The sequence below is a fragment of the Centroberyx gerrardi genome, chromosome 19, assembly GCF_048128805.1.
Source record: "Centroberyx gerrardi isolate f3 chromosome 19, fCenGer3.hap1.cur.20231027, whole genome shotgun sequence".
In the NCBI taxonomy this organism is placed as follows: Eukaryota; Metazoa; Chordata; class Actinopteri; order Beryciformes; family Berycidae; genus Centroberyx; species Centroberyx gerrardi.
Genome location: NC_136015.1, coordinates 27,161,448 through 27,172,849, shown reverse-complemented (window position 1 = coordinate 27,172,849; position 11,402 = coordinate 27,161,448). Strand labels below are relative to the sequence as shown.

At 47.6% G+C, this 11,402-nt stretch overlaps 1 protein-coding gene across 1 annotated transcript in view; it reads left to right on the top strand.

The window, feature by feature from the left end:
* The window catches only part of ints3 (integrator complex subunit 3), a 28,761-nt gene extending 21,070 nt beyond the window's left edge, over window positions 1-7,691 (top strand). The window contains 1 exon segment of the mRNA XM_078290282.1: window positions 5,899-7,691. Coding sequence (XP_078146408.1) covers window positions 5,899-5,976 — 78 coding nt within the window. The 3' untranslated portion in view covers window positions 5,977-7,691.
* The last annotated feature ends 3,711 nt before the right edge of the window (window positions 7,692-11,402 follow it).

Here is an 11,402-nt window from a genome sequence, read left to right as displayed (position 1 = left end):
GTTAGATATATTTAGTGGTTAGTGAAAGGACAATTCCAGCCTGATTTAAGTTTTTGTTCATTTTTATTTTTTACATTTTCCATCCCTTCAATGTAAATTCAGACTAAATCAAAGATATCTTTAAATTATTTTTAAATCAGTTTTGTCAAACATCTCCGGCTCATTCACTCTAATTTATTTCCAAACGTCATACAAAATGCACGCTGGGGGGTGGGGGGCGGGTCATATTAATATGCGCATGATAGACTCTGATTTTCGCATTTTCCTCTCCAAAATAAATCTTTCAACCAGCAGCTAACGTTCTCTGTGGTCGCGTTAGGACCCGCCTCCTGTCAATCAACCCAGCGAAGTCATCAGACAAACCAAAGCAAGACGCTTCTGCCAGCTGTAGTCTGTAAAATGAAATGGAAATTAAAGCTAGATTTTGCACAATTACAGCTTTAAATTGCTGCCCTCTTCTTTACTGCACTTGGACACATCATCAGTGATGTCACCCTGAGTCATCGGGTGTTTCGGGTCTTTCAACATCAGACGCCCTCGCCCAGGCGACCCAGCTGAGGGTGATCAAGCCTTGGCTTCTGTCCAAGTGACACTACTTCTTCACCCACGGATCACTCCTCTTCATCCACAGCCACCTAGAGGCACTTTCATCTGCCTCCGTCTCTTAATTTGGTGGCCCTCCACCTGCTGGCCCCTGTCAGCCCCAGGAGGCTATAGGCCCTGCAGAGGGCCTGCCCAGCAAACCCCCCGCACTTCAGCGGGCTCGCATCTCGCTTTCCACCCGTTGCTGCAGCACTGCTCCAGTAGCTCGGCATACTTTTCCCCTTCCTCTCGTTGGCCTCCTCGATGCGGTCTTCCCAAGGGACGTTCAGTTCCAAAAGGATGACCTGCTTGGAGGTTTCTGACAGCAGCACAATGGGAACTAAGGCCCCGTGTCCACCAAAGACCTGTGAAAAAAACGCTGGTGCTGTTTTTTCATTATTTCCTATGGAAAAGTTACACTTTCAGCGCTTACGACCCAAAACGGGTATTCTGAGCTCTTTTTAGCACTGGAAATGACAGCGACTGAAAGACGGCATGACTTGATGAGATGACTTGGCTGGGCAGAGGCACTAGCAGTGGCCGATCCCACTGCAGACTGTCCACTATGGCCTTCAGGACTTGGTCATGGCACCAGCGGTAGCGCCTCTTGCTCAGGGCCATCGAGCAGCAGCTGAGGATGTGCTCAAGAGCACAGAGGGCAGGATGGTGACTTGACCTTCCCCCAGCAGAACAGGTTGGACGGGCTTGTTAGGACATTGTAGACAGCCTGGATCATGAATTTAATAGGATAGGCATGGCTCTCCAGCCATGTGACCCTCCGCTCCACTGCGTGCTCCCATCTTTTCCAAGCTCCTTGCTGCATGCCAACCATCCTGCTGGCTTGCTCCTCCGCCCGACTTGGTCTTGGGGCCTCTGCGCTCCACCTCAGCAGACTTTACCAGCATGTTCATGGCCAGGGTGAAAAGGATCACTAAAATGGTGCATCCAGTGATGACCCCTTCTTTGAGCCTGTGCCATTCTGATGTTGTGTACCCAGAGGAGACCCGTATGCACAGACTCAGGGTTGCTGTTATAGTAGTCCTGTATGAGGTCTCTGAATTTGCCGATCCAGAGCAACTTCAACCTGCTTGTGGGGCATGGAGCCACAGGCATTTGCAAGGTCCAACCACAGCACGACCAGGTCTCCCCTGTTCTCCCAGGCTTCCCTGACCAGCTGGGTGACCACACCGGTGTGCTCCAGGCCCCCTGGCACCTTTGGGATCCCTCCTTTCTGGACCGAGGTGTCGATGTACGAGTTCCTCAGGAGAAAGTCCGTCAGCCACCTGGCGACAGTGCTGAAGAATCTCTTCCCTTCAACACTGAGCAGAGAAATGGTCCAGAACTGATAAATATTCTTGGACTTCTCCTTCGGAATCCACGCCTCTTCCGCCTCCATTGATGAGCGACCCTGCCCCTCCTCCAGATCACCTTCAGGAGGAGTAGCGGTGGAGTAGCCTCGGCCTCGGCCAGGTGAGGTGACGACTGCGCTTCTGCCCTAGCAGCTGTTTCGTAAATCTGAAAGGATTTGCTAGAAAGGCAATCCGCTTCCTGGCCCTCTCCTTTCTCCATCTTCGATGTCCCTCCTCAAGGGCATCGGCTTCTTGCGGGGGGATGCTCTGAGGATGCTGTGTAGCTCTGCTAGAGCTCCTCTCTCCTCCTCCCTCGCCTTGTTTAACTGATGCTCTGCGTGGGGTTGGGGCTTGCACCACTTGGAGGCTCCGGGCCTGGCTCCACCTGCGCTTCCTGAGCACCGTGATGCTTGGACCAACTCATCCTGGCCTGGTGGATCCTCAGGCCACGCAGGTTCTTGCACACCTTGCCGCAAACACATTCTGTACTCATAATGGTGCTTCCTATGCCATGTCGGTGTACTTTGCTGAGTGATCATACCCCCCCCCCCCCCATGGTATGTCTCCATAGCTCGATCTGTAGCTCCACTGTCTCTTCAGCTGGAGTCAACCATCCTGTTCCTGATAGTCACTGGTTGGTCCAGATCTAAGATTTGGAGAATACATCTTGCGTGCACTTGGGAGTGACTCGTGGGACTAAAAATTTTTACTTTGAAAAAAAAAAACAAAGCTGGAAAAATATATACGGTGATGTAAAACGATGAAGGAACGCAGGAAATGAGCAGAAACTCCAATCACACCGGAACTGTCCTTAAGTCTAGTTACCTGTGCAGAGTCAATGACAGCTAATATCATGCAGAGTTGGAAGTATTCGTTAAGTGTAGTTACCTGTGCAGAGTTGATGACAGTCACTATCATGTTGAGCAGCTCTCCTCTGCACAAATTCTCCTCTGGAAACTGGAGAGATGGATGACGGTGAGAAGAGAAAGAGAGAAGGTAAATTAGAGCAGGAATGAAGCAAATACTAAAATGATAGAAGTAAAGAACAACAGCTACACCATTTTACAGTTAACTTTACTTTCAGTTAGTTACCTGTATAGAGTCTGTGACTGCTAATAACATGTTGAGTTTATTTATTATTTATGTAGCTAGTTGAGTGTTGAGTTAAATATATTTAGTAGTTACCTGTATGGATAGTATTGATGACAGATACTATCTTGTTGAGTTACATATATTTAGTCAGTTAATTGCTTAGAAATACTAGTTAACTGTTTGAGTGAATGACAGGCAAGAGAGAGAGACAGACAGATGGAGAGAGAGACAGCCGGAGAGAGAGAGACAGCCGGAGAGAGAGACACAGCCGGAGAGAGAGACACAGCCGGAGAGAGAGACACAGCCGGAGAGAGAGAGACTGCCGGAGAGAGAGAGACTGCCGGAGAGAGAGAGACAGCCGGAGAGACAACGAGACAGACAGCTGGAGAGAGAAAGACAGCTAGAGAGAGAGACAGACAACTGGAGAGAGAGAGAGACAGACAGCTGGAGAGAGAGAGAGACAGATACCTGGAGAGAAAGAGACAGCTGGAGAGAGAGAGACGGACTACTGGAGAGAGAGAGACACCTGGAGAGAGAGAGAGACGGACTACTGGAGAGAGAGAGAGAAACAGATGGAGAGGGACAGACACAGATGGATGGAGACAGAGAGGCAGCTGGAGAGAGAGAGACAGCTGGAGAGAGAGACAGGCGTACCGATGGTGGGAAGAGAAGAAGATGTGAGTGTTTCGTATCTCAGATTCAGGATGAAGTGTTTCCCTTCGGTCCTGGAATTTCGACAGGTGTATTCCAAACAGGGAAAGTCAGGCAATTAAATCAATTCTCTGGGGAAGTCGGGGAATAACAGGGAACTTTACAAATGGGTCACTTCCCTGGACTATAGCAGACTGTTTCCCATCATGCCTTGCACTACCCTGAGCACCTCATCCACTCGTTGTGGGAAACTCTACCTGGAAGATTGGCATGTTTATATAAAACGAATATTACTTCAACACACCAGAGACTTCAGATAGACCCAACAGTTGGAAAATTAGCACAACAACTGTTTGACTTTAGCGGGGAAGTTAGTGAGCTAGCTTACTAATTAGTAAGCAACTAGCTAGCTACCTAGGCTAGCCTCTGGTAGCGATAATCAAAATGTGAACCGATATTCCTCTGGATTCCTGAGATCCATTTGTTTCTAATATGTTTTTCAGTGTGAATCTGAGAAATGAGAAATGTTTGTATGATGTGTCTTGGTTCACAACAGCAGCACAGAGCTGGACTCGCTCTGCAGGTAGAGCTTCCCACACCGAGTGTTCAAAATGGCCGCCGTGTGAATAAGGTCAATACATCAGGGTGTGGCCAATTAAAAAAAAAAAAAAGTGTGTGGCCAACGGAGGCAGGAGAGGAGAGAAACGGTTAGCTAGCTAACTTAGCTTGGTGACAGTTGGCAGGTAGAACTAGAAACTGATAAAAAGAGAAGGCAGAGAACATGTGGAGCGGAGCGGCCGTACATTAACCTGAACACGGAGCACACAGGTCATTTAAAACGTTAGCGCTCTAACCCGCTCCAGTGCCGCTCGTGATGTCACCGTGTGTTGGAAAGCAAGGTTTTTATTAACAAGGAAGTGTCGGTGAGTTAATTATGAGCTTTTTGGACTTTGCATGCAGCCGTTCAGCTACAGAACACTTGGATGATGCTGCAGACATCAGGAGATAAAGACAGTTTCCATGTTGGGTGAACTGTTCTTCCCACACGGCACATCGACACATACAGGAACGTCCACAGACAAAGTGTTTTTTTTAGTGACGGGGTCGAGATAAGTCTTCTCACTGGTTCATGATGATGGAAAACAACATGATGGAGACAGAGAGCAGCGGCTGCACAGCGCTAACGAGTCGCTCAGCTGGTGTCGAGTCAGCAGGTCGAACGTTAAGCTGATTCACTTTGAAAAGTTGATGAGGAAGCGATTGCAACACAGCTTAACATTTAGCTACATCCACCATGTTGTAGTACATCAGGTAAACTGTGGTTGCTTAGCAACTTAATGACGCTGCCTACCCTCGTTAGAGTGACATGTCTGGCAGCCAGTAAAGCTTAACGCTCATAGGTTGAGTGCATTCTGATTGGAGCAGATCGTTGAGCGGTTTCTAAATCGTCACCTTCCGGATGCAGATGAGTGTGAGATCTACTTTGCTCAGCTCGTTAGTTTCAGCCTCTGCAGTGTGGGAACATCCTCCACCTGTCAGTCAGCTAGCAACCTGGTTCATCTGTTAGTTAGCTGGCCGAGACGCCGTGTGACTGTTATATTATTATTATATATTATATTTCCCACAGTTTCTCTCCTCTCTGCAGCCTCAGCTTTTGGAAATAAGCAGAGTTCACTAGCTAACTGGCTAATATGCTAACATTAGCGTTTCTCCGCACTCCCATAACAAAGCAGCCCCGCCCCTGAGAGGGGGGCGGAGCCAGCAGAGAGACGGCCCCTAACAATTTGTTTTCAGAGTCACCGCTCTCAGATTCATGATCCAGTTTTGAAACCAGACTGAGAAAAACAGCTGCTGTTTTGTTTTTGCTTTTCTTTAAAGAGGAACTGAACCCGAACCTGTGGTGAAGCCTGACGCCTAATGGTGAAAACTAGGTACTGAACTGGCCATCTGCTATTGGCTGGTCTTTGTGCCAGGTGATGTCACCACCTCTTGTACTGTATAGAAGGTGACGTCACCTGGCACAAAGACCAGCCAATAGCAGATGGCCAGTTCAGTACCCTAGTTTTCACCATTAGGCGTCAGGCTTCACCACAGATTCTGGTTTAGTTCTTTGATGGTCTATAATGGAATATCACAATGTTAGCTTTCACTATTAATAACCACTGATGCTGAAGTGTATAATTAAATTTCATTGTGTGTGTGTGTGTGTGTGTGTGTGTGTCAGGAGGAGGAGGACTCCAAGCCCAAAGCTCCAAAGAGGAAGAGGAAAGGCTCGTCAGCCGTCGGCTCCGACAGCGACTGACCGGCCGACCGACCAATCACACGCCAGCTGCCATAGAGACCAGCCTGACTTACAGGACCACCGGCCAATCCACTGCTCCCGACCGCCGGAGGAAGCCCCTCCCCCTTCCAAAGAGACTCGCCTCTGAGACGCAGAGGGAGGGGCGGGGCTCTTGAAACGGACTCTGACACGCTATTGGCCGGAGCCGCGGAAATACTCCCACTTCCTCTTCCTCCTCCCTCTCCTTCCTCTTCTCGATGCTCATTGGCTGGCGTGTGGAGTTGCTCCGTGTGGATTGGTTGTCGGGGGCGGGAGGAAGAGACGGGGGGGGCGGGGTTTGTTAATCAATTTGGCGACAGACTGAAAGACAGACATGTAGATGATGAATCTGATGATGTTTCCATGGAGACGAGGTAACAGGGTGTGGGGGGGTCACTCTGTCGCCCCCTGTGTGTCTGCTACCCACGCTGCACTTGGAGGAGGAGGAGGAGTCAAGAGACGAGCGTTTTAACACAGGGAACATGATGTGATGATGATGATATGATGAAGATGAAGGTGGTCAAACAGGAGAGTTTTCCTGTTTTGTTTTTTTTTCTTTTTTTGTTCTTCTTCAGGGGTTCTGGACCAGACTTCCTGTTTTTACCAGCCACTTCCTGTATGACCTTAGCTCTGAGACGCAGCTGAAGCCCTGTGTGTCCTGAACTGTCAATGTTTGATGAATTATACATATAAAAAAAACAAAAAAACAATCCGTTACTGATATGGAAGGATAATTGGTATTTTTCTGTCAGAAAACACTCAACACACGATTCAAACATCTGATCAGAGCCGAAACGTGAGAATCTGATTGGATGAGGAGAATCTCAGCCTCCCACTGCTGAACTGAGTTTGTTTCCTCTGGATCCGAAACTCTGAAGTAAAACTTTTCCTCTCTGTGACACCAGAGCGGCCGGCGGGTTTCAGCTCCAACAGAAAGAGGAGAAATGTGATTCTAACCACTATTTCTGTTTGTGATTCTGGAAATCTTAACGGTGCCGGTTTGTACAGAAAGAGACGAACAAAAGTCACGGAGGGGAAACTTTGAACGCTGAGAAAGTTCGACTCTAAAGTTCAAACGAGCGCTTCGGCCTTTCTGGTGTTCAGACCGGACCGATCTGGAGGAACCGCGGTGTTTCACCGTCGTCTTTTCAAGGTCCGGAGGAGTTTTGGGAAACGATAACCAGCAGGTTTTGGAAATGTCTGTTTTTTTTTTAAAGGTTAGACAGTGTCGCTCTGATCGATTAAAAACCAAAATAAACACATTTCCAGAAGACAAGAGAACAAAACGTCATCAATCCAAAAAATAGTCTAAAGTAAATTGTGACCCAAACCGGATCGGCTTCCTCTGACTCGTCTCGGTGTTTTCTGACAGGGTTTTAATGTTCAGATTCACGGCCTCCCGCCGCGCAAAACCGCCAACCGTTGGTCGTTCCTCCTCAACCCCCCCCCCCCACCCCTCCACCCCTTTTCCCATTGGCCACATGTGAGATCTGGGACGTTCTCATTGGATGATTTTAAGCTCTCGATGGATGTTTGGATGTCGACGGACAAATGGATGAGTGCAGAGAAGAGACTGAACGGATGGAGAGTGAAAAAAGAGAAGAGTTGCTGAACTTTTTAATGGAAATTTCTTTCTACTGACCTATTTTCATAAAAAAGGATCATAACTATGTGAAATGATTATGATATTAATAAAAAAGGGCTAAAAAAAAAAAAAGACAAGTCCCCTGGATTTTCCTGTTTTCTTCTACAATGATTTTATTAATTCACTTTTCCAGGTTCAGAAATAAGTTTAGTGGTTTGAATTTGGTGTCAAATTTCTTTACTGAGCTCCTAAAGGTTCATATGATTAATTTCATGATTTGGTTCAGGTCTCCTCTCCTCAGGATCAGAGTAAAGTTCCTCATGATGTTCTGCAGATAAATGTCATTTAGTTCAAAGTTAAACTGAATGAATGTGAAGACTGAGTCGTCACAATACTGGCTCCTGATTGGCCGACAGCAGCGGCTCCTCTGATTCAAAATGAGTTAAACCTGCTGAGTGGAGGCTTTCAGTTCAGATGCTGCAAACTGGACCCTGATTGGATGGATTTTACTCATCGTTTAGTGAGGAGAGCCAATCAGGAGCGAGTCCAGCTGTGATGCGTTTCCTGGAGTTCGACTGAAACTGACTGGAGAAAAGGATGGAGGTTTGAAAATGGAACAACTTTATATTTAAACACTCAAATAAAAACACATTTTAACAAAGTCTTCATTAAACAGCTTTAATCAAATGGATAGAAATAGAGGGAAAGTTTAATTCTTATAATTTGGGACCTTTAATACCCAGAAGGCCCTGCTGTTCCTGCTCAGATTTGTCTAGCTGGTTCCTTTCCATTTAGTTTTAACTAAATAGACAAAGTGTTTTCCTTTAAAGTGAACGGGGAACCAGAGCAACATCGCCTTGAAGAGGAACTAAACCCCAAATCTGTGGTGAAGCCTGACACCTAATGGTGAAAAGTAGGTACTGAACTGGCCATCTGCTATTGGCTACTCTTTGAGCCAGGTGATGTCACCTTCCATAGAGTACAACATGTGGTGACGTCACCTGGCACAAAGACCAGCCAATAGCAGAAGGCCAGTTCAGTACCCTACTTCACCATTAAGTGTCAGGCTTCAAAGAGTTGGGTTTGGGGTTCAGTTCCTCTTTAAGCAGAGAGGATCTTTGTCAGCCGGTGGCACTGAATTAGGAACAATCCTGTGTCGAGTGAGTCTGTATTTTATGTTTCAGGACAGATGTATTGAGTCAGTTTGATTGACTCAGTGATGCTTTAGCTAACTTTTTAAATTGTCAATGAATTTTCACTGGAGGTCACGTAGGAGTTAAAGAACCGAGTGCACAAGTGTGGATCAAGAGTAAAATAAGGCCTTGGAAGTTCTTGATAATGAACTTCTGGCTTTGACAGCTTGATTTTAACGTCCTCAGTCTGCCTCAAGTCTTCCATCCTGAGGAAAACCCTGATGTGATCTGCAGGTTAAACATGTCCAGTTCTGATCAATGTCATGTTTCACCACAGAAGGAGTCCTTGAATTCAAACACCTTGAAAGTGACTTTCCTGTCCAGGTGTGGAACCCTGCTCTGAATCCACTACAACAGGCAGGTACTGTAATTAGCAGTCAAGTTGAAGAAACAAGCAAAGATCACTTCAGACATTTATTTTATTAAAATAAGTTAAAATTGACAGTTCATCCCAGAGTTTCCCTCTGAAGCATCCGACTGTTGAGACGCCGATGAGATCAGCTGTCGAGCATCCGTCAGAATATTACAGACTAATAAAGTTTTAAAATCCAGTTCTGGAGTATGTGGACTGAACCCAAACCTGTGTGAAGCCTGACATAAGGTAAAAAACATGCTGCTGAGACCGTCGTCTGCTATTGGCTGATCTTTGGTACCAGGTGATGTCACCACTTGTTGTATTTTATAGAAGGTGACATCATCACCCGGTACCAAAGATCAGCCAATAGCAGATGGTCAGTTCAGCAGCATGTTTCTTGGTTTGGTTCGGTTCCTCTTTGAGACGGAACCGGACGCCGGCGGACTCGTAACACCGGTGTGGAACCTCCCAGGTCAGACTCGAGGCCCGCGCCTCCCGGCCGGACTCAGAGCCTTCAGAGCGTTCAGCGGCTTCTTCAGCTCCTTCGCCACCTGCAGGCCGAGGGCTTTAACGGGACCGAGGCAGACCCGCTCCGCACCGGGGGGCGGGGCCTCCGCGGGACCGCCGGGCTCGGCCGGGTCCGACCGGTAGGTAGAGTCGCCGTCCGTGACTTTCACCGTTACCGGCTTGTTGCGGTGGAACAGCGACTCGCGGCGGCGGGTGCACGGACTCGCCGCCAGCACGGCGCGGAAGCCGTACGGCGTGGTGACCTTCCCCACGTGCGGCAGGGACATCGCCGCGCGCGTCGTCAGGTCCGTGTCCGCGTCCTCCAGACCCGCCGTGCCGCCGCGGTGACGCCCGAGCCTCATGACGGGAACCGGCGTCGGCAGGCGGAGGAACCGAGAGGGAACCGGACTCCGCCGGTTCTCGGGGTCCTGCCGGTTCTCGGGGCTCGCGCCGGAGGAACCTCCCGCAGAGTCGTCGGACAGCAGCCTGGTGCGGTCCGGCGAGTCCCGGCGATCGCGCGGAGAGCGGAAGAGCAGCGGACTCCTGCGGCCGGAGGACGGGATCAGGAAGTGAGGGATCCGGTCCGGAGTCAGAGCGAGGCTCCGCAGAGACGCTCCGGCTTTACCGACGGACATGACGGCTGCTGGAGGAGAAGAAGAAAACAGGTTCAGTCCAAACCAGAGAGTCAGTTCAATGAACCAAAAACTACATCCAACATCACCAAAACCTCCAGACCGGATAAAGACCAGGATGCATTTCTGCGATGGTCCGTTTGTTAGGAAACCCTTTAGAGTTCATGATCTTCAAGTCATTCCTGTTCCTGACTCATCTTCACCTCTGCATGAAGCCAGTCTGACAGCTGTGAACTAACTCTTCACAAACTAACACAACGTCTCGTCACGTCTCCGTTTGTCCGGTGGTTTGGAGACTTCATGAAGCTCCTGGTCTGGACCTCTGTCTCCTCAGAGGAACACACAGACCTTTAAGTTAAAACATGGCCGACAACGACGAGACGTTTCCTTTAAGTTACACCTCGATATCCACTTCTACCAGACTGACAAAGTTTTCATATAATGAGTCACTAGATGATTCTTGTTGCCGTTTTTAATGTTAGTTTAATTTCTCCTTCAGCACATCAAACACAAGTTCAGCAGGTTGGATCCTTTATCAGAGCGTCACAAATTAAAGATGTGATCATACACAAAAAATTCAGGAAGTTAAATCAGAATGAAGTAAAGCTAAAGAGAAGTTAGCTGGGAACCTGCTGGATCCAGGTACAGGATCATGTTTCCCACAGTAAACAGCTCAGAGAGTTTTTATTCCAGATAGGACTCTTCACTTGGTCTCCTTTATAAACCACCCAGGTCAGACTGGACACACACCTCTACAAACCAGTAATCCCTTAAAATAACCTCAGATTTTCATTAATTCACCTCTTAATGCAAAATCCCTTTAAAATTAATTAAGGGAGTTATTAATGGAGGAGATCCCATCAAAACCTCCTTAACCTCCCCTTAATCTTGACTCCTTACTTTCTAATTTAATATAAAATTCAGGGAGACAGGAACGTTTCCATTAATTTCCACGAAATAACTTGTAAACCTGCACAAAAGGCATGAAAAATCCCTTAATTACTAGAGTGTATTATCTCTAGTAATTAAGAGGTTTTTCCCTTAATTATTTTTCCCATCTCTGTGAATCAACCCATGAATAAATCCCTTATAAACCCATGATACTAACCTCTGTGTTATTTTGTGTCTTCTTCAGT